This window comes from Dromaius novaehollandiae, chromosome 15, assembly GCF_036370855.1.
Source record: "Dromaius novaehollandiae isolate bDroNov1 chromosome 15, bDroNov1.hap1, whole genome shotgun sequence".
NCBI classification, from domain to species: domain Eukaryota; kingdom Metazoa; phylum Chordata; class Aves; order Casuariiformes; family Dromaiidae; genus Dromaius; species Dromaius novaehollandiae.
Genome location: NC_088112.1, coordinates 5,542,437 through 5,567,325, shown reverse-complemented (window position 1 = coordinate 5,567,325; position 24,889 = coordinate 5,542,437). Strand labels below are relative to the sequence as shown.

General features: G+C 38.8%; 1 protein-coding gene across 1 annotated transcript in view; it reads right to left on the bottom strand.

Moving 5' to 3' along the window:
- Positions 1–24,889, bottom strand: part of SLIT3 (slit guidance ligand 3) — a 509,126-nt gene that overhangs the window by 450,070 nt on the left and 34,167 nt on the right. The window contains exon 4 of the mRNA XM_026098439.2: positions 40–111. Coding sequence (XP_025954224.1) covers positions 40–111 — 72 coding nt within the window. The remainder of the gene's footprint in view (positions 1–39; positions 112–24,889) is intronic.

Here is a 24,889-nt window from a genome sequence, read left to right as displayed (position 1 = left end):
AGGAACACACGATAAAGACGTAAGTCAGATTTTACTTACAATCTTGTTAACTTCTGCGTGTTCTGAAAAAGCAGCTCTGGGAGAACTTGCAATTTATTCCTGTTCAGACGCCTAAACAAAAACAGTTAGAACAAAAAAACCCATTAGATTATCTTCCAACTTAAGAAGCTTATTCTATTACGCATAACCACATACAGCTCCTGTTAATACCTGGTATTAAAATTAATGCTATGAACTGAGCAGAGAACGTGCTGTGCATGTTATTCATGCCCAAGCCAAGGAGACCGTGCCACGTGCAGACCACCTGCCTGCACGCTTGAGGTAGGGAGTCAAGGAACAGGCACCTGGAAGTTTGAATGTTTTAGTATGGATAAGTATCTGAGTTTTTTTATTTATTTTGCTCTGGAGGCCTACTAATAGTGACTTACACAGCCTCCATGTTGAGTTTTCACTAGTATGAGGAACAGTTACCAGAAGGTATCTGGATTTTGTCTTTCTTCCTAAATATGTTGGCACAGTAAGATAAATAACCTGACCAATTTAGGTGATTTCCAGATTACCTATTATGCCTACAGCATACCTAAATGAGAAATTTAAAAAAAAGTCCTTAAACATCACCTTTGGATCTGATGAGCACTATCGTAGAAAACATGAAAAATACAGATAAGCAACAATACAGTGATTTGACCTACAGTCTTTTCTTTAGGATGTTTCCAAGAACATTTTAGAGAAGCTCAATGTCTATACATTAGTCCATTTGACTTACCTTGAAAAGTTTTACATTCATGGACACAGCTTACCATTTACCAGCAGTCTACTGCCTTACAAGCGACACCAGGCTGCCAGCTACAAAAAGCATAATCTTTCTCCTCTTGGTAAAATGCGTAAGATAGCCTTGCAAAATCTAAAAGTAGTTTTGTTTATAAGAAACAGTCTTTTTCCTGCAATCCTCTTTCTGACACCAAAACCAGCTGCTTGCTTTCACAGCCCTAAGGAATGGTATTTGCCTATTGAAGCTGACCTAAACTAAAGAAATACAGCTCCACTGTTCCAATTATGCTCCTATATAAGAGCATATTTATGCCTTCCTCCTTCCCCATCTACCTTAAATGTTTATTAACTTCAGTAACAAACCTATTTTTGCTACACTTTTGATCTCTAAGGCTGCCTGGATTTTCAGAAACTCCCTATGCTCAGCACCCAGTAGCTGGCTTCCAGTTTTCTCACATGTGGACTAATTCCACTCCGAGAATTTTGAATTTGTTGCGCATTGCAAGGCCTTCCTCAGAGATCAAACCAAGGCTGCGGGGACGGAAACGCAGAGTTTTCATATGGCCGCCATCTGAATGTGCCTTGCAAGAGGAAAAGGTGATGGGGGAGAGGGGAATCATGTTTACTTCTCTCAGACACGCAGAGTAGAGCGGAGGGCGGGTTTGGGAGCCCGCTTACACAGCTGGGCCATTACGCAGCGCAGGGGCCACGTGCTGACTGCAGCAGACACAAAGATGAGTTAACTTCCCAGTGCTTTACAGACTACCTAACTGCATTTCCTAGATAAAGGAACAAAACAGTAAAGGAAACACCCCGCTCCGAGAAAGGTCCATCAAAAGATGGGAGATACTAAGCACTAGTTTGCCTTTCTGAAAGTATATGGGAAGTTTTAAGCCAGAGTCTTTTATCCATAAGAAATTTCACACTTTTATATTTAATTAAACTGATCTTAATGTTTTTAGTTTAGTATTGACAGCAGAATAATGTGCAACTTAATCCATATCAAATTCTTACGTTAACCATGTTTATATTATGGCAAACTTGATCTACTCATCAGGATGAAATATAATGAAAAAGAATCACGATAATACAGGCCTTAGAATATAAATGTCCCCCCAAAATCACTCTGTCAATGCATTTCAAATTTAATCAGATCAACAATTGCAAGAACCACAGCAGCTTTCATTGCATTCGGTTCCATTCTCATTCTTCACCACTGGTTCTTGATCAACAGTAATTACGTTTCACCTATTTATCAGCTAAGAATGAAAAAGACCGCCAGCAAAATCCATCTGTTCCACATAACTATCTTCTTGTTATTAGTCTCTGATCCCAACTCCAGCTCATGGGGTAGGTGCAATTATCCACTGTCAATCCAAAGTCATCAGCCTGACTTCTCACAAAGCACTGCTCAAGGAATACGTCTGAAGAACATTTGTAGCTTTACACCCAAGGATACAAAAGCTGAGTCTATGCTTATTGCTTTAGCTATAGAAACCAGGCAAAAATCAGGTTAAGTTTCTAAAATATGAGGTTCGACACAGCCAACATTTTAAAATAACACCTCTAAGATCTCACAAAAAGTGTGGGTATAAAATAGATGCCATTCTCAAAGCTATAAAGTAAACAAGCTGAGCAGTTAAACATCTGCAATTGGGGTGACACAAATAACTTCTCTTGTGGAAATGCATTTATTGAAATGCAAAATGGATGGTTCTCAATATTAGATGAAGAACAAACTATGTTTTGTGAGCAAGGAAAAAACCCCTCAATTTGAGAAATTACTTACAAAATTTCAGCACCATCTTTGTTTATTTTTCCAAAATACCAAATTCTCAGTTGCCCTTTTAAATTGCCCTCTTCCTAAGCATTTTAGGATTTCATCCTGACATTACCTTAATATTGATTTTCCTTCAAACATCAGATGAAGTAAAGTCCACACAAGCACACTTCCTAACAGCTCACAACAGGATTCACTGTTTACTAGCAATAAACCTTTCATATTAGTCTGAATTTATTAAAGACATATATATATATACACACATATATAATACACTATATAACTTAAAAACATAGAACCATAGTACTGTTATAAAGGATGTTTTACTCTTTTCACACTGCAGCACTCAGTAAGCTGAATTGACCTATAGAAACCAACCGCTTAATGAAATTCTTCCCTTGCCATAACTCATGTACAGCTTGATTTTCAAAACAACCTACCGGTACGTAGTAGTGCTTATGTACATACATACTGTACATGATCCTATCCTCAAAAGACTGCACGTGCACAGTTTTGCTGTCACAAGCACAGCTTGCAGCTAGTAATCCAAAGCTTGGGAAGCAATTGATAGCGAAGGAATCTGAGCTAACAACAAACATTTAAAAAAAAGAAAAAAAACCCACACACGGCTTGTATTGCTTCAAGCGTTGGAACCTCTCTAAACATCATTTTCATCACTTTAAGACTTGTTTCAAGCTGTAATGCCTGCAAAAACTCATTTTATTTGTGGTTTGATTCTCAGGGGAACTCAGGGAACGAGCAGGGCATTTTCTCCCACGTACCACCTACTGCATTCAACTAACTCATACTGCCATACTTACATAAAAAGACTAGATTACCTTATATAAATGTAGATATACTCAAGATGGGATACGTTTAACATACTGATATTTATTAAGTGCCAAAACACCATCAATAGCCAACCTTACAAAAAATTCCAATTACACTTCTAAAAATACTTCTTGAGAGAAACATCATTAAGAAATTTCTTGATACAAAAGTAAAACATGGGACGTTTTAAAATCCTACACAAAAGACAAAAAAGTGTTCAAAATTATTCAGTGAAAAGAATGGCCATTTATTAGCAATGTTTCTGTCAACTTGACAGAGAAGCGCCAAACGGGAAACGCAAGGGAACAGCTCCCAACCCCGTCTGCGTGGGAGCTCCTCCACGTCATCCCCACGTCAGTAAGCTCTACGGCAAAGAGGGGCCGGAGGCGCAGCATGCAACCCTGCGAGAAACACCGGCGCAGGGCAGGGCAGGGCAGGGCAGGGCAGGGCAGGGCAGGGCAGGCCGTGCTCGGGCGCAACTGTCCCCAGGCAGCAGCGCAACGCGCAGGCAGAGCTCGCTCGAGGAGCCAGCGGCCCCTGTGCGCAGGCAGACACCCAAACTGCCGCGCAGGAATGCCCCGAGCTCCCCTAAGCCTTTCACCTGCCACAGGCGTCCCACCTTCAGCTTTCACAGCTCTGCTCCTGCTGGTGCCCGAGAAGCTGCCCATGAGGAAGCCTAGTCTGAAAACCGTGGGAGAACAACCCCAACAAAAAGGGTCAGTCATCTCCATTCAGGATCCACGTAGCCAGAGAAAGCCGCATCAGGAAATCTAGTGTTTGCTTCCTAAACCACTTCCTTTAGCAAACAGTGCACAGCTCCACAGCCGCACTGATACGTTACTTCATGGTTACGAAAGAATAAGAACCATCTGGTAAGAACTGGAAGCTGCTTTGCTATTTATTTCGGCCTTCTCACAGCCTTTCAAGTTCCGAGTTTATTGACAACTGCACTACCTTATCTCCAACAACGCTGAATATTTCACTGCCCGGCTACTGCCTAAAGCTTGATCACGTCAGGAATTAACTCTTGCCGAATTGCAGACCAGCTTAAGGCATAACGGTATTTGTGACCGCAAGAAACGATTGCAGCAGAAAGTAACACAGAACAAAAGTCACTGAAAGGGGCCAGTGCTCGGCGCAGAGCGCCACGTTAACCTCCCAGCTCCCCGGCAGGCTTTCTTCAGCGACACCAGCGGCACCCAAATACATCACACGCAGTTGCTGGAAGATACCCTGTAGTTCCACACTAGCCGTAACCAAACCCCCCCGGGGCTCTTCGTCAGTGCTCTGTTGGGCGTCCTTATCTAGCTTGTGTGCTAGGACCACGCGGTGGGAAAACACTGGAAAGTGATCAGTCCTCAGTAAAACCAGTGATTTTACTCTTTTTCAAGAACTAGCTCAGGCATTATGAAAGTATAACATCAACTTCTATAAACAAATATAGATATTTCTGTTTAACTTATGGTTTATTTAAAATAGAAGTAACATGAAGATATGACATCTGGAATTTGATCTAAAAGAAAAGTCATTTTTACACCTGCAATTAACTCTACTATCTACATAATGAGGGAATGTTACATCAGTTTTGTGAATCTGAATAGTGAACTAAAATTTCAACAAGTATCATCTACATGCTCCCACAAGCATTATTAGCGAACTTTGGAGGGTCACACCAGCTCCTTTGCAGTATGCAAGCCACCTGTGGCTCCTAGCACACTACAGAAAATCTTGGATCCATCCTCTTCCACAACATTAGAGACGCATGGGCCATGCAACCAGCATCTGTGCACCTTCGCACAGCACCAGCCCAGCAACACTGAGGTACGCCCCGAGGAAGGAATCCGGGGTGCAGCGCCAGACAGGATCTGGTCTAGTTTATTTGACCTGGGACTGCTTGACAAAAAGCGCAGCTGTTGAGCCTCTGAAGTATTTGGAACTGGACATTTTACAGCTAATAAGACCTGCAAAATATTCCTGGAATCAGGAGCACTGGGAGAATGATGGATAGTCATCGAGTGCCATGGAATAGCTTAGCTCCGGCGCTAGATCAGAAGCGACCCTGTGAATGTGCACAGTATGGAGCCCAGACTAATCAAATCTCCTGGAAACTGGAGAACAGTGCAGAGGCTCTCCAGGAGTCCCATCAGCTTGGGCAACACCTGCATTGAGTCAAACTGAGCGAGTCTGATCAGACACATGCTGACTGTACAGTCAGCAATCGCTGTGCACTGCGCTTCCCTCCATCAGCCAGGTTACTTTAACTATCATTAAGCATGGGAAATACAGCTTTACACCCCCCATTTTATTAGTTTGCTCAGGTTTCCAACAAAAGCCAGCCAATCTCCAACTTTGCACAACAGTTCAACACGTCAGGAACAGGCCTCCAGGAGCCCACACGGCATTTCCACAGCATCCACGTACGGCAAGGGCCTCTCAGCAGGCTCAAACGCCTGCTCCCCTGGGCTCCTGCAGGAAAGCCCTTGGCAAGCTGGAAATGGTCAAGGCAGGTAACATGCATTTCTGTAGGCAGGAATTCACTACAGAATTGAACTACTGCTTCTTCTAAAATGATTATAAGGCATCAACATAATTTTTGTAATTAAGCCAGGTTAGTAAACTGCGAAATTCAGTTTTGGATACAAGCTAGTATAAGCATATAAATATTCAATCCCTCTAATCACCTTACACAGAAGCACAGAGTTAAAACTTCAGACATTTGTGTATGCAGTACTGGATTTTGCAGGAGCAGCTACTTAAATAAAACACATTACATTTTATATATATGCATATCTTTGTACAACACAGTAGTTTTCAATTATAACTTTATATGATGAAACTTCCTCCTCCTCTATCTGTCCATGAGTTTTTAATAAAAGAATGACTCCTTTCTTCAAGGCTGCGCAGGGCAAGACACATCAGCACTACTCTGTAAGATACATACTTCAGGTTACCTGACGACTATTATCCTGCATGACTGCATGAAATCATTTTCAAGGTGGATACAAAACAGGAGATGTATGAATCAAAATGATTAGATTAGCAGGGGGTACCTCCAAGGAAATTACTAAAAAAGACAACATTGGTGAGCTATGCACTGAGAAAGACTTACCTGCTGTAACAGCCTGGTTAACACGACTGTTTTCCTTAAACAGAGTACTAAACTATTTAAAATATAGTCCAGAAAAAAGTCACAAGGAGCTCAGAGAGAAAAGCTGTAGAAAAGACATAGAAAGCTGGAAAAAGAAAAACAAACAAAAAAACCACCAAGAGACAATATTGCCTCTTCTTCCCCAAAGAGAGCCAGCATTTTGCACTGCATTGTCAGAAACTGTTGCAGCTGAGCTCACTCAAGATTTTCAAAGGTGCTGGGCTGCAAGTTGGGCTCAGGCATGCATAACCAACTATGCTTAACCCCTTCTTGAGATTACTGTGTACCTTTTGCCAATGGAACATAATGGTAGCTACTATTTCAGGGACCCTACTTGACAGGACTATCTGAATCTATTACTCAGCTAGTATTTAGATCCTCCAAAGACTATTTTGCAAGTATCAACTATGACTGACTGAAATGGATGAAGGGATGGAGGAAAAAAAAGCATAGGAAGAATTGTGATGATATCAGGTGCAACTGCCTGTGGGCCATCACCCACTACACTGCTAACTGAAAGCACCTGTGATATTTAAAGCCAAACAATGAGAACAAACACAAGGAAAAAACAGCATCTTTTTTCCTTTGCCCCCCATTTTTCCCCCCAGAACAGACTTAATTTCAGATAACTTATGAAATTATTGAAATAAAGCTTTTTGTGCTTTGAAGACTGCTCAAGTTTATTACCAAAAGGAAAACCTGTCTAACATTTAAAGTCAAAATAAAAATAAAATTGCATGGTGCTCATAAGTGAAAAAACTAAAAACAAGTATTCTGTCTTGCCTGCACAGTAATTCAGGTCTGTTGGGAAATGAATTTCATTGATCTCGTGTAAAATTTTTTAATTGTCACATCAGGGTATGGTGCTGAGACTAAGTTTAAAGCTATCATGGAGGGCTGCCTTGTAGAGAAGTAGTAAGGGAACCCACAAGAACAACTATTAAACAAGTACACAGGATCTGTTCTCAAATGATACTACCAAACAGTTTGTGTTTAAACATAACCATCAGATATAACACCCATGTTGGGACAATAACAATACAGCTATATTGGATTTCTTGGTTTAGCTTTGAAGAGGACCTGCATGAAAATCAGAAAGCTCTTTAAAAAGAAAGTATAAAGAGCATTTGAAACACTGAAATATTGGCAGGCAGCATGGATTCTATTTCAAGACACCACAGTATCCTTGTATGGATAAATAGTTGGTTAAAAAAAAAGAAACAGAATAAGGAAGTCACCACTGAAGTCAGAAAGGGACCTCCGAGAGGGTTCAAGCTGTTCAGCTTTACTCATTGATGACCTGAAAAGGACAGGCAGAAGGGGGCAGCGAGTGACACAAGTTGATGATGATACTAAGTGAAGGCTGATGCTCACAAACTACAAAAGGAGCTAATGGTATTGAGTGCCTGAATGGCAAAATCACATATATAACTCATCACAAATAAAACATATGCAAGGAAACTGATTTTTAAGTTTATGCACACACCAGTAGTCTCCAAGCTGATGATTACTTTTCAGGAAGCAGACCATGAAAGCAGCCAGGCAAAGCAGTGTAGCAATGCAAAAAGCAAAAGTGTTAGGAATTATTAGGGGAGAAACAGATAACATTATCTGTATAAACCCATGGTGCACCCACAACTTCAATACTGTGCAAAGGTTTTGACTTTACACCTCAAAAAGGATCCTGTAAGGTTCTGAGAAAGATGATGATGATCAGTGTTACAGAACAGCTTCTGTATTAGAATGAATCAATAATCTGAGAGGGAAAACAGGGACAACTGCTAAGGAAAACCTATGATAAAGGTTTGTATAATCATGAAGGAAGGGAAGATGGTAAGAAACAGTTGTTCTCATCTCTTCTAATAGAAGAAAAACTTGGAAATGTCAAGTGCTGTCGGAGGTTGCTTCAAAAACAAAAGGAGTTAATGTTTCACAAAGCATGCAGTTAAATTACGGAACTTCTGATTGTAAATCATTAGTTCCTAGAAGTTTCTAGGAGTATATAAGTGACTGGACAAACTAGTAACAGAAAAATTCACTCAGTCATATTAATGACAAAGACTCAAATTATGATTCAAGTGATCTCTGTGCCACAAGTCACTTGAGGTTTGCAGTGTTTTTCATAGAAATATCATTCACACATTTGCTCTTTCTTCATCTGCTCTCCCTTAGAGAGTTCGAACTGGAGATACAAAAATGACTGGCTTAAACCTTGGGTCTGAGGTACTGTGGACATGGTCTTTTAGCTTCTGGTATATTATTCCCCTCCTCCCTTTTTTTGTTCTGTTTCATCAAAAGGGGGTTTTAAATTCAGTACTAAAAATTCTGTTTTTACTACCACGATAAAGACCACAAACACAGATTAAGCCTGACAATATGCACTTTTAAGACTCTGAAGTCAAAGCACCTTCTGCAAAGTCTCTCTAGATTGCGAAGTTTCTGTTTCACAAATTCAGCTTGCTCCCAATGTGAGACTTAACAAAAACGATCTGAATATCAAGGAGCAAAGTAAAAGAATCCTAGTTACTATTACAAACAAGAGATATGTATACTTGTATGTGTGTACATATGCATACATATATGCATACCGATATATGTGTATGTATGCACGTTACTTTTTGTTTCAATTTATTTCACCCAAAGCCCTTGTGTCCCAACTGTGACATCCTCACAAGCCTCCAGTAACTTCCTTTGCTCCACCTAGATATAATTGATGTGAATTCTCTTCTCATATAATGCAAATATATAAATGACTATATTTCACAACTTTATCATGTTACAAACTTTTTTTTTTTCTTTCCTGCTTTATGACTCAGGTAGCCTAAAAAGAACATCTTGTTTAATTTGTGACTTTTTAAAGTCACTAGAAATACACATGCAACATCATCCTCCAGGGTAATACCAGCTTCTTAGAGAGGTCACATACTGCATCTTCAAAAACACTATTTCAACAAAGAGCAAACACTCCCTCTCCCCTCTCCAAAATATTTTGCTCATATACATACAAGCGCCAGCCAGTTAATCGCCTTCCTCCCTCAGCCTACTGCCCATCTGGGGGCTCCTATGTCCTGAGGGCAAGGGAATGGAGAGAAACAATGGCAACGTCAATCATAGGCTATCAAGGGCCCTTAAAAAAACAATGGAGAAGTTATTAACTGTGAAATTCCTACCTTCCTGGCTCCAACCAGGCTAATAATATTTCTTCTCTGTCTGAAGCTGGGATAGGAGGAAAACTTAACTATTAAGATTCCCTGAACTATTAAAAAACAGAGTAGGAAACAGCAGCTGGAGCTTGGTAAGAAAAAAAGCTTTAAAGTTATTCTACCAGTCTATCGGTAGAACTAGGATTGATGAAGTTTATCAGAATCATCCTATGAAATAAACATGTAAGTAAAAATAATAGGCAGGTCTTTTCCTGTATTTTCCTTTTGTTTTATTCTTTTTCTCAGCTTCTGGTTGACTTCTGAATGAACAAAGAACCTCAGTTTTGATGGGACAAATTTCAAGTAGTTTTTAACCTAGCAGTCATGTTTCCGTGGAGGGGAAACTTTCTTTGGGCTACCGATTTCTGCTACATCCCTCATGGCTACACATTTGGAAACACATTTGGGTCACACTCAGATCTGCTACTGTTGTCTCATAGTTCCATCCTCAAGAGAAGTAAATGGGACCTAAATCTGATCTAAATCGAAGGCATGTGGTAGGGATGGAAAGGAACAAGACACATTTGGAAGTACAACGAGCCATGGAGTCATCTTACATACATTATTCACATGCTTCCATTCTAATGATAAAACATGCCTTTCACCATTCTATGACTATTCACTTGAACAAATATATTTTGTTGACAACTACATACAAAGATACAACCTACAATGATACACACACAAGGAATGCAACTCTTATGTACCATAAAAAAGAAAAATACATTGAACTTTCAAGTAATTGTCTCCATCTATATTGAAACTGTGTCATCTTCACAGATGGCATGTACCGGCACTGGAGAGGGAATATTCTTCATACTGTTTTTTAATTTGCAGGGATGAATTATGAATTATGTCACTCGTATCTTCAAGAAGGGTGGGTCTCAGGAACTACAGGCTAGTCAGCCTCACCTTGATCCCTGGGAAGGCAATGGCGCAAATCTGCTTAGAAACCATCTCCAAGTACATGATGGACAAGAAGGTCATTAGGATTAGTCAGCATGTATTTACCAAGGTGAAATTATGCCTGAGCAACCCAACAAACTTTTACAAAGAAATGACAGGCTTAGCGGACAATGTTGTTATCTTGACTTCAGTAAGGCTTTTGACACTGTCTCCCACAACATCCTCATAGAAAAACCAACAACTATGCGCAGGTAAGTTGAGAGTGAAGCGGACTGAAAACTGTCTGAACTGCCAGGCTGAAAATATTGCAATCAGCAGCATAAGGTCCATCTGGAGGCCAGTCACTACTGGTGTACCCCAGGAGTCAATATCAGGTCCAACATTGTTTATCATCTTTAATAACCTGGATGATGGGGCCAAGCGCAGCCTCAGCAAGCTTGCAGATGATACCAGACTGGGAGAAGTGATTGCTACATCAGATAGCTACGCTGCCAGTCAGAGGGATCTCAAGAGGCTGGAGGAATCTTATGAAGTTCAACAAAGGGAAAGACAAAAGCAAAGTCCTCCACCTGGGGAGGAATAAACCCATGCACGAAAACCAGGCTGGGGGCTTACCAGCTGGAAAACAGCTTTGCAAAAATGGAGTTAGGGGACCTGGTGGGCAGCAAGCTGGCCACGAGCCAGCAACGTGCCCTTGTGGCAAAGGCCAAGAGTGTCCTGGGCTGCATTAGGAAGACCATCACCTGCAGGTTGAGGCTATCTTCCCCCTCTGCTCAGCACTGATGAGACCACAACTGGAGCGTGGTTCTGAGCTGAGTACAAGACAGACGTGGACATACTGGAGCACTTCCACTGAAGAGCCGTGAAAATGATGACGGGATTGAAGCATCTGATGAATGACAGACAGCTGGAATTGTTAAGCCTCAAGCAGAGGCAGCTCAGGAGGATCTTATCAATATACACAAATATACATTTATAGCAGAGATTAAAGAAGACAGAGCCAGACTCTTCTTGGTGCCCAGTGACAAGACAAGAGACAATGGGCACAAACTGAAATACAGAAAATTCCACTTAAATATAACAAAGACCATTTCTTCCTGTGAGCATGGCTGAACACTGGAAGAGGTTGCCCAGAGTGGTTTTGTGAAGCTTGCATCCTTGAACCAAACTTCTAAGCACCTGCTGTAATTGACCCTTCTTTGAGCAGAAAAGTAGGTCTAGATGACCTCCACATATCCCTTTTCAGCTATTCTATGATTTTATCATTGTACCCTACAAATACCAGATTTAATGCCATCACAATCCTTCTTAATTTTTTTGTGCTTATGCATCACTACTTTTCTCTCTGAGGATATTTCTATATAAACTGCAACATGGCACAAGTGGGTTTAATGGATTTTTTTTGTTTGTTTTAAATGGTGACTTCTCGCCTTCAGTCACAAGGTGTACAAATACATATAGGCTTATTGTGGGTCTGACTGAGCAACAAAATCAGAAGACAACACGAAATAGAATTTTATCTGGTATTTTGAGAGTGAGCACTTTCAGCTTCATGCTTTGTACTCTCACCTGCAGAACAATTTTACTCGGAGTAAAAAGCAAACAGCAGAAAACCCAGACCCTCTTTTTCTGTGCAGGCACAGTGAGGGGACAGCTACTAAGTCAGAAATTTCCTCTATGCTCTCTCCATTATCCCCCAAGAGGCACTCACCTCCTTCACCAATGTATGTCAGCAACATAAAAGCCTAATGTAAAAGAGGCAAATGTTACTCAAACTTGGGAAACTGTGCCATTTTCCAAGGCAACTTCATTCCTCATTAAAGCTACTGACTTGTGAAGATTTTAAACATCACATCACTAAAATATACTTCATGAAAATTGCAAATATTTAAGGCAGGCAAGAGCAGAAATCCTTACGATCACTGAATTTGCTTGGTTATGGTGGAAAAAACCAGCAAGGACCTGGCTTCTAACAGTCAGAGGATCTCACAACCTTGTCGTTTTAATTACTGCCTGTTTGGATATAGGAATGACCTAGCTTTACCCCAGGAATATGAGAGATGTCCACTGGCCTCTGAATTACATGTCTGCTTTTCTACTGACCGTCCACAGCTGTACAACTAAATCAAAAGAACTGCATATTTGCCATGAAATTTATAGTGTTTTGCTCCCTTCCACACAAGTTCAACATCCTTCAAACGTGATTTAGCATCAATATTTGTATTGCTACTTATTGTGCAAACCATTGTGCTCCAACAGAAAATCAAAATTACAGCGCTTTTAAATTTTTAATACAAAAATAGTTTTAAGGAAGCAAACCTAGTACTCCAGCCACTCACACCTGGAAATTATCCAAGTAACTTTGGGTTCACTCCCCAATTTGCTTATTTATTTTATTTCACACTATTGCCAAAAATGAGACCCAGATGTTTTTAAACAAGCTAGCTTTTTCTCCTTTGTTATTAAGAGCTCTATGACATTGTCCTTGGAGGACAGCCTCAGGGAACATGATGTAGTTTAAACAGTTTCTAAGAGTTACTTTAAGAGAAAAGCAGTTACATCACAAGGTTGGGTGTAACCAAGAAGCAGTAAAAATGAAATAATGCATTACAGGAGACTCAGACAGAAAGACAGGAGTTATTGAACCCTAAGGAATTACTAAGTTTTCTTTTAAACAGTACTGGCTTAGGAAACAGTAAAGCAAGGAGCATGGTCATAATTTCATTCAATGCTTTCATCAGAAAATCCTATTATCAAGAAATCTGCTATGGTCATTAATGTAGCTTCTTCCTTTACTCTGCATCACATTCTTTTGTACGGGAAAATAGTCAAAATACAGCACTCGCAGGAAAAAAAAAAAAAAGTCAACTTTGTCCATTACCTTCTGTCAGCAGCTCTTTACATTGCTACAATAGGAAATAAAACCAGATGATATATAATGGAATTTCAGTAAGGTTGCTACAAGGAAGCCCAGTGTGACCATAATACAGGATTATGGTTGGAATAAATGAACTTCTCTATTTACACCACACATTTGTACAAAAGCTTTTGCAAAAACTGCAAAAGACACCACTGCATGTTGCTGAGGAATTGTTTTTTGAAGGAAAACTGTTTACATCAATTGCAACTTTGAGATCCCTCATTACATACGTAGCAGACTGGGTGGTCTCAGCTCACACTTCCAAAGCTGTCAGAAGTCGTAATCTTTATCAGTTACTTCTCATTAGACTACAAAAATATTATCTATGCTCCATCAGAAGCGGACTACATTTCTCCTTCTACAAAGCAGCAGCATATAAACTGGAAGCCCTGTAATATTTTTTAGTTTTCAGTATAAGTGTTCCATAAGAATCCTTTCTAATTTTTCAGGATCTTTTAATATGAAAAATCTGTTAAGATGAAGGATAAAACTAGTCTCTAAACATTACGCTTACAGATTTTCTCTAGGTGGGAACAAACTAGTAACACAAGCAAAAAATTCTGAGGACCAAGTTTAAACTTCAGCATTTGCCCAAAGCCAACATTAAAAAAAAAAAAAAAAAAAAATCAAAAAAGGTCTAACAGTATTCATGTCATGTACATTAGCAACTTGTAGGTCAACTCCTTACATCATACAGAAAGGGATGGAAGTGTTAATAGCAATCTGAATTTAAAATGGGAATGGTGAATCTTATGCATCAGAGAAAACTAATAAATAACATTGTCAACATCAAATAAATCGTGTAAACCTAGAAGCAGCAGGCAAAATTTCATGGATGATCTCTTAACTCAGTAGCAGATATTTATAAAACCAGTTACATTCATTCAGAATGGTAGTTTGCATCTGCCTTTTCTAATCATTAACACACAACAATTTACAGTTTCTAATAACAACTGTTCAAATCTGTGCTAATTATCTAAAAAAACTTGATCAACAAACCCTCAAACTTACAGAGACACCCACTCTGCAGAAGCCGTCCGTTTCTCAACTTCTGCCATGCTTTTAAGTAGGTCGAATGGCCATGTTGTCTTATTTCAAATCTAAAAAAAATTTTATGAATTCTCACAAAAACTTCAAATCTTTGCATCTTCCAACCTCTAGCATATAGAATGAAAAATGTAGTCACCTTCTGATTATTCTTTCGCAGCCTATATGAAAACAGTTGGACCTAGTCCACTTACTAAGGAATGTATTTTAATATCCTTAAGCGTCTCTCACTTTTGACACCTGAAAGATATCTACAAAGGTGGTAAGAGGCACGCACAATAGGCACGGTCAAACTTTTCTTAGATCAGAGAGCAAGCTCTCCCAGTCAGGGCTGAAACTCCATGAAGAAAGCAAACAATAAATTCTAGTTTGCAGTTCTCCAAGCCATGTTGCTTCTGATGAGTCTTAAGTTTGTATTAATGAGACTAACCATTTCCAGAAGTCAGAAATAGCTGTGAATAATTAGCAAAAAAGCCTGCATGTAGATTATTGCAGAAGAAATAAACCACTGTTCCTATCTGATCTGTTTTAATAACTCAATAGGAGCCCAGCTCACCAGGCTTCTCCTTACGTAGTAAAGAATGCTTCTGTGGCAACGTGCTACTCCTCCCTCCCTGGGGCTATATGTCAAACAGAGCTATTGGAAGAGGAAGACAAGCAGCAGCATCTCCAGCCTGAAATCAAACTATATGCTTACCAAAGGATACATGTTGCAAAGCCAACTAAAAGAAGATGTGGAAATAATTAATTAAGCAGAATAAAGAGCATACTGCACACGTGAATTAAATTTGAGAATGAAAAAGCAGCTCTTGCAACCAATTTATCACAAAGCTATTGGAATTACTTATCACAATTTATTCGACAGACATTTTTTCATGAGCAAGCCGCAAGAAATAACCAGCAACAAAACACTGTTGTCATTAAAGATGCTATCATTTAGTAATTGAAAAAACACAGTTTCTGATAATTCTCTCTAATTCACTTCCCTGGAAGGAAGCAACAAATTATTGAACGTATGGGTAAGTTTTTCTGAAGGTCACTGTACCTAGCAGTTCCCATTTATCTCATATATTCCCCTAGTATGCTGTGTCATATCTATCCCCCCCATCAAATGATCAAAGACCTAAAAATAAAAAGGTAATTAGCAAATAGGTAATTTAAGTATCAGGAAAATTTAGGTAATAGATAATTTAGATAACAGGTAAATAGGTAATATCCAGAACATTTATATGAACCCTAGTACCCTCAGTTCTTCTTGTGATTCTCATACTACAGCAACTTGAGACAAAGAGAAGGATTTGGAGAACAGATCATCTCTAAGCAACTGAGAACATAATACTAATGTAAAAATTAACTATAAGCTAATGCAAATTATTTTGTTCTATTCTATATGGAAGGCTGCAGTTTCAGGTGAGCTCCAGTTCAATGGACATGAATGAAATGGAGATGTGCCAGATGAAAAATAAGATCAAGACTATACTGGCCTGACCCAGGAAAAACATCTTCACTGTGAGGGTGACTAAGCACCAGAACAGACTACCCAAAGAGGTTGTGGAGTCTTCTTCCTTGGAGATATTCAAAAGCCGTCTGGACATAATCCTGAGCAAAGTGATCTAGGTGACCCTGCTTGAGCAGGGGCTTTGGACTAGATCTCCAGAGGTCCCTCCCAATCTCAACCATTCTGTGATTCTGTGATCCATAAGAGACAGGCTTCAAGAACTACATATTCTCATCTTCCCAAGAACAAACTAGAAGATTTTAAGTACTTTGACTTCATCATTAATGTCTCACTCAGAGAACAGGATTATTTGAGGATTTCTGTGCTTCACGGCATGAAATTCAAACAATAGCATTTATGGAATTTCTAAGATGGCAATCAGTATAAGCATTCTAAAGTCAAAAAGCTCAAAGAGGCAAAACCCTTATGATAAAGCTAAACTAAACTCATCCAAATTAATCCAGTCCAGTAATGCAAGAGTTCTTACTCAACAGTAACACAGACCTTGAAGTATTTCCTAAAATTTCTGGAGAAACAACTACTGAATCCTTAAATATTTTGCTTAAGCAAATACTTCCATAAATCCTCATCAAGTATAAAAAACTGCTAAAATCAAATAAAGAAGCCACAGAAAGAATAATGTTCAAAACCTCTCATGTTATGTTAAATGCTAATCAGCAATTCCAACTCAATTATGGTTACACTGCATTGGAAGCGTCGTTATCCCATTCACTTTCTAACCAGCACTTTTAGAAGCTTAAGAATTCTCTGGCTACAGAACCTCTTGTCTACTTAAACGAGACCCAAATTTGTTTTTCCACGAGTTCTTACGGGTCGCTGACCTACTATGAAAATGTTTCTGATGAAACCAGGCTGGTTTATTATGATATTGTTAGAACAAACTTCTTTGTTATGCAGCCCTGGTCAGATGTACGAATGCAAACCAAAACCAATTCACTGAAGCATGCATCCTGCTTTCTTGCTAGCTGCCCTTTGCCTCTCTTGCACTTTTCCTGTGTTTGGATTCCTCCTGTGCAGACCTGTTGACAGAGCTGCTAATGGTTTCCTTCAGGGAAGAGGTGCCAATTTTTTTTCATGTTTACAAAAGGAGGAAAAGGTTCACTCTTGCATTAGCAATAATAATAATAATAATAATAAAACACACACACACTTGGCTGTCCAGTGGTGGCTGAGCAGTATGTAACTGTATAATTATCTGCTTCAGACAGACATACTAAACCATGAAATTTTAGGATATTAGGGCCCTATAGGAGTACACAGTATACACACACAGTTATGGGGCACAATCCTTTCCCCAAATACCTAACTAGAAAATAAAATCACTGAGGGGCAACTTTACACATCTGTGAAGAACCGTTTATAAGCGGTTATCTCATTTCAGTAAAATCCACTCTACACTGAATAGCCACCAAAGGGTAAGAACTTGAAAGCTACTGTGTCATTTCAAAGCTTAATTCAACAACAGTCCCATAAAAATAAACACTCGAACATAGTTCTTGTTCACTTGACTTACTGAAACACTATTTCACAAGGCATAGGGTGAGGGCATGACAATTAATCTTTGAACTAGTTTATCACCAGGCTTAAGGGATTCTCTGCTAAATGAAAATGCTCTAGCATAAACAAATTTTTCAGGAAAGGTCTACACACTTGTGTGTTAAGCAGCAGCTAGTGCAGAAGACCCTCACAAACTTGTACTATTGTACTTGTACTTGGCTTGTACTATTAGGTCATATAATATCAAGTATTATGTTATATAATATCGAGTTCTAACCTTGTACCTAATAGATTCTTAGGATTTTGGTAGCTTGCCCCAAAAACATTTTATATTTTGCCTTTCTGAAAAGTAGTTTGAATCCTTTAGTTTCAAAGATTTAGTGCTATCTCATCCCTATACTACACCCTTTGAAGAAAATCAACGCATTTTGATGAATTAAATATTTAACTACCGGCCAGATTTGTGCCTCAGCTGTTGCTACACAAATACATTTTTTTTTGAATGCGCATTGTCATGTCTTGCACTTGGAACCAGACAGTTTCTTCAAGTTGCAAGGAGTTGTGCTGGCATCCAGAGGGGCTGTTAGTTGTTAGAAAGCTTTAATGGACGAGGACCACAGTAATCAACATCATGTGCAGCCAAACTTTGTAGTAACAATTAACAGTAAGAGATTCTCCAGGAAAGGCTAAAATTAAGTTACACTAAATATTAAATTACCAACATTCAAAAAGGAGTGTAGTGTTTGAATATATATATATATATATATGAAAGATAATTTATCATTACTGGACAAGACTAGCCTACCGTAGTCAAACTAATATAACAGTTCTCTTAAAAACTGTTAAAACTTAAGGAATAAAATACATGGTATTATTCACTACATAAACTGGGTATCTGCATGAAAGGGGCCATACTTAAGTATTTTCTTCAGTCCTTAACTGTTTCAAGAAACTTGACTCTATATGGAAATGTATGTATGGGAGATCTTACAACATTCCTTTCCAACAAGAACAACTTTTTGGACTAATAGCTTCAAATTCCCCTGCCCCCACCATAATTTTATATTGACTGTACATTTGAATTGTGGGAACAGCAAAGAGAGAGAATTCACATAAATAAATAAATAAATAAAAGTGATCTTTCCTGACCATATCTGGTTATGTCATTTACAGAAAACGACTAACATTTCTCTAAATTACTGGCACTTAAGGAGCGTAAGAAAAATATACTGCAATGAATTCTTCTAGAGTAGCCAGTGTGCAGTATTGACAGATAAGTGAAGTATGTGAGCCATATCTTGGGAACATTTATTTTGGCTGTTTAAGCCAAGAGTAGCACATAAAGCTAAATCAAAAGCAATATAAAATTAATTGAGTTTCTCTTTCTTCCCAGGAGTTAGTAAAGGTGTGCCATCTGCTTGAGCCGAGATGTGACTCAGTAAAGCACAGCAGGTACATCTCCCCCCAGTGATTTACTGAAGCGTACTAACCATGTTCAAGCCACCAGTATCTACTGGTAAGTTCTTGCTGGTGTTTTTTGTCCTGTGTGATTCTGAGTGCAAGCAGAGGTAAAAACCACACAGCTAAGCAATTCACCATTTCCATGTTGTATAGCAGTTTTCATCGTGTCCTGTAGACAAAATTCGTATCTATCGTTTTATCCTCTGTTGGCATGCTTCTCAAGGAAGCTTCTGATCATGCCCGAGTTTTTGTTAAGCAACTCTCATAGGAAACAGGGATTGCTTCCTGGTGACCAGACAGCAATCCTTTCTGGTCAAATACCCAGTGGGAGGCTCTTAGTGGGGTGGGGTGGCTGGAAGACTAAATCCCTCTGCTCTAGACTTGAAAAGCAGTGGGGCCCTCTGAAATGTCTCAGCCTCTCTCCGTTAAAAGGACGGCTCATTCCTAACACCGCAGGTATAGGCAGCTACTTTAGTAAGAAGCAGCATGAGATTTGGAAAAGATGATAAGCAGCTTAACTTCTTGCAACAGATGAAAATCAGAAAACATCCAGTATTGGAACAGCTTGCCCGAGTCAGACAGAGTCCACCTAGCTCGGGATCTCATTTCCAACTGTGGCAATATGCAGATGCATACAGAAGCTTAAATTATGGCACGCACATATGATAATCCTCCTACCAGCCTCACCAGCTTCCACCCTTCTTCAGCTAGACTTCTGAACTGGATGAGGGCCTTACATATTTAGTGGTCCTCAATGAATATCTCTTTCACGAACATACCCAACCTTCCAATGACCACCTGTGAACTTCTTTTCTTTCTTTTGCTAGCTTGGACATTTTAGGATGTTTTTTCTCTAGTATGTTATTTTATATTTATCTACCAGTGCATCTACTGTTTTATTATCCAGTCACTCAGTCTCATAAAGTCCTTCTATAATTCCTCAGAGTGGTCACTTGGCTAAAACACTGCACATGAATCAAACAGGCTTTTGGGAGGCTGTGCAGCCTAATCACAATGTAAACAGTCACACAGACTCATTTGAAAGACTGTTCTTGAAAACAATGTAAAAGAGAGCACTTTTTCAGAAAACCATTATAGGATCCTCCCCCCTTTAAAAAAAAAAAAAAAATCAGCTGCAGTCTATAAAATATGGGCTCAAAGATTAACAAATATCAATCAACCATTACTTGAACTAGCAGTCATCAGCCAACACAAACAAGGAGCATATCCCTAGCTCACAGATGAAGGCATCACAAAACCTACATTCTAGCTTTCCTTTAAATCTGGAGAACAAAAGACCACCTGAAGAGTCACAATCTGAATTTCTCTTTTTTTTTTTCTTTTTTTTTCCCCCCCTCCCCTCCCAAATGCAATGACATGATATCTTCAAGTTGCCTCAGTTGACTCCAGCTTACCCAGCATCCCCTCCTTCAGGGGTAAGGCCAGGGCAAAGAGCTGTCTTGGCACCAGGGTACATGCAGAAGGATACTGTCTCTCACTCCTAAGGCACTACAAGCTCCTGGGGAGTTGGGTAGCAGAGCTGGTACTGGTACGACACCAACTTATGTGTGGTAGCTTGAGAAGGAATAGGGAAGCATGTAAATAATAAACTGATTAAATATTAGAGCACAGCTTTAAATCCATTCTAGTGTTCCTTTGTTCTCCAGCATTTCCAGATGAAATATTTTAGGATCACTGACTCCAAATTAGGTGTATTATCCATAATGTTATAGGGAAATGGAAACAAAGCAATAAAGCTCCTTTCTGAAAAGTCACATTGAAAGTGTCTTATTTACAAATCCGTATGACTTCATAAATGAAGTGTAGTATATGCAGTTCCAGAAAAATATCTAAACTGCACACACTGCAAACCTTGTATAAACACCATAGATCTGCCTGTGCTGCCAAAGATTTGCAATAAGCTTTTGTTTACAACAGCAAAGAACTGTCCAATGCATTTATTGTTTTGCCCACTACTCTGAAGCACTTAGCAATCTTTCCACTCTGCATGTTAATTATGGAAGAGGCTTTTTGTATTACATGATTTATTTAAAGCCTGTTCAATCTCAATTTATGAAATCCAGATTGTAAAGCATCTCAAAACAATTTATTCTTCCTCTTAGCACCTTTGGTCACTAATAGCAATTTTACAGTACATTATGCCAGATAAGTATACTTTAATGTTTTAATCAAGCATTTAGGAACCAGCTTACAAAGATTTAATATACAGTAGCATCTCTGCAGTTAAAGGTCAAATACAATTTCCATTTTGACCTCTGTCTTAGTACATACAAAACCAAAAACATACACATATATGCTAGAGTTAAAATTTGGCTTTTAGCTTCTTTTTCCTCAAGAGCTAATTATTTTTGCCAACTTTGAAAAGATTTTATTTGGCTGTGCTTATACATTTCCCCCTCTCCCTCCTTAAAAAACAAAACACATTTTTAGTGTTTTCAGATGTTAAGTTCTTCTATGCTAGCTAAAGAGCCTAATTTGAGTAGAAAAAAACAGCCAACAGCCAAAGTCCAGTCTTTTGAAGATAACAGGGCTACGTGACAATTCCTGGCAGTTGGCCGTGGAAAAGTCAGGATCACTTGGTGTCTTATATCCTGCCTCATTTTTCACATAGATGTGTGACATCTGGCTCCGGAAGAAATTTCAGTTCATCCTTTAGGCACATCAGTTTGCCTCTTGCTTGTTCCTCTTTGCATATGAAATTTCATAATCATTTTATCTTAAAATCACATGCAGCGTTAACAGCAAAGCATACAGCTGAAATGCCAAAATTCAAAATACATTTTCCTGGGTCAGTATAGAACTGTGTGTGTATGGGCATGTGCAAACTACTTCAAACCACAGAAAACAAGACCAGAAAAGAGGATCAAAGTCAGGACTTCTGCTGTTAAATATCAGGAATGAACTGGAGTAGAGGACTAGAAGTAAAACAATTACACCATTTTTGAAATACTCCCTATATCACCAGGAACAGGTGTTGCTCTGAAATTGTTACACTGCTACTGGTAAGGAGGGCACACTTTATCAAAATTTACAGCTGCCACTTTCAAGTTTTAGCAAAACATACACCATCGCTTCTTAAACGCTTACTGAACATATGCACCTGCCTGCCCTGCAAAGTCTTTCCGGGACATCAGTTAGTCATACGTTTTGGAAAGCAGCACTCTGCAGCCAAGGGAAAGCCGACAGCGAGAGAAGCAGCTAACAAGCCTAGCAGGAGACACGCTAACGTAGTTCTAGTGCCTCAAACATGTGAGTAACGTTGGCACGTAGGTAGGCTCTCCAAGCTTCAGGGTGACGCTGCACCATAGCATTGCTGGCTGGCTGCAGGCTCAACTGCAGTGCAGATGGATGGCAGTAGGCTGTATGCACTAGTTAAATCTATTAATGTTGTATATTAATCGCTTGGCTTTTTTATGGTCAGCTACCTCATAGCACATCTTTATGTTTTAGAATAAAATTATAGAAACTTCTTGGAATAAAACCACTAGAAATATTTCCATTTTTCCATTGGACTGATCACCACTAGATATTCCCTTTAAATGTGATGGTGCAAGAGTTACTGATATTCAATTTTGAGTCTTGGGGCTCAACAACTTAGACAAAAAAAACTCGGAACTTTGCTTAAATGCAACAGCTCAAATCCTATTTATTTGGAAAGCTGAGTAAAAATATGCCAAAACAAGAAGTGGCTTCTATCTTCCACATATTTTACTTCTAAACTTTCTATTGCCAATCCCTTTATCATACCTTGCATTAAGTGGTTCCTTCAACAGATATTTCCACACTTCATCAAGCTAAAATATAATTTTGACAGTATCCTGCCTCATATTTAAAAACACCTTTAAAGGCTCCATTGGTATTGTAAGCATTAGCCTCCCACCAAAACAAAAGCAAAAAGATAAAGTTTTCTGTTTACAGCACTGAAAAATTCAAGTAACTGGAGAGCCATCATTAAGGTGTTTTTGGCACCAACAGTTAGCAATTATACAGACATTTTATTTAAAATCTACTTAGACTGTTATGGAGGAGGATACCAAAACCAATGCACTTCACACAAAAAATTCTGCTCATTTACTTAGCTAATAATGATGGCTTTGCTTTGATATCGAGACAAGCAAAACTATATTAAGCTAAAATAACATTACGGTCCATGCCCTTTGAATAATTTCCACAGCAAGAAAATAAATATATATAATTTCCATTGTTATTTTGAATAAAAGACCTTGATATATTGTATTCTGCCTGTAATAAAAACTACTCCTGTTTTTAAAAGTCAGACCCAATGCAGCTGCTTTGTTTAAAAAATAAAGTTAATGATTATTTTTGCATCCACTTCAATAGATCAAAAGCAAATGTTATTCCAAAGTCTGAGCAATACAAGCAAATTTTTATTTGTTATTTGAAAGACATTAAATAGAAAAAAGCCAGCATTTTTAAATTCAACATCATACTTTCTTCATTAACATTTTGCAATGTTTGACAATACTTAATAAAATAGCTTCAGTATTACCTAAAATGTTGCAATTTAGCCTTTATAACTCAGGCCAAACTTTTCACGGTTCATACTCCAAAACCTACTGACTCATAGCAAAAAATCCGATTTATAGTTACGTCCTAAAAGTGATTTAAGCTAAAACACCAAAAAGTTGCAAGTTTCCAGGCCTCCCTTTCATACTACATTCATTTAGGAAATATTTTAATGACAGGCAGTCCTAAAAGAGAAGCAGAGATGCAGTATGTTTAACAGGCCAAGTTAAGAGTTCATGTGGCGGGGGGGGGGGATTTTCAAACACCACATACTTGAGCAGATACTACTAACAGTACCATATTTCCTAACTTGTGGTTTCACAGGATACACCAGCTTTGTTCCCTAACAGAGCAGGCCCTACAGAAAAACAACACATTAAGAAAACACTGAGTAGTTATCATTTCTGGTTACTAATAGCTAGCCTCTCTGGAATTTTTTTCAAAACTCATTTCTTCTCTTAACTGAATCTATTTTCACCTAAGATAGAGATATGAGGGGGAAAAAAAATCCCCATGTATAATGAGCTTAAAATTAAAGAACTAGTACTGAGGGCACTATCCCTCAAAGATAAGCTATAACCTGAGCCAACTGTTTTCTAAAGCATCAGGCTATGCTTTATTTCTCAGAAATTAAGGGGGTTTTTTTTGTTTTTGTTTTTGGTGTTTTTTTTTGTTGTTTTTTTTACTGCCCAAGAAGTGTGAAACAAACAGCTAAATTGCCATGGCACAAGTCTTGACCTGAAAGGGCTTTATAACAAGATATAGGTATCAGGTGTAGAAAAACAGATTATAATCAGAATTTAAAACTCAGCCCCCCAATTTCTGTAAAGGAAGTTTTGTAATCCAGAACAAAAAAACTGAGTAAACCCGTTAGAGACACCCACGGACTAGTTAAATGCAAATCAGATCTTGAGATCATCTGAAACAGGTTTAGTCCAAGGTATGCTCAATACTCAAGATTTTTCATGAGCAATCCCTAGTGGGAACTTAACTCTTGAAGCACCTTTGACATTAGAAAATAACAAATCTAGCAATAAAAGCCTTGCAGATCACTGTGATAATAATTTGTTAGCAGTTTTTACATTTAGCAAACGGACATTCCAAACTGGCACGCAATTTCTTTCTAGTCACCTACCTGTAAGAAAGAATAATTCCCAAAGGTGTTTTAGCATCAAAGTTCTGTTTTACTCCCATCACAAGCAGACAAAATTAACCAAGCTCCAGGACAATGAGCGCCGTTTCTCCTACTTTAAGACTG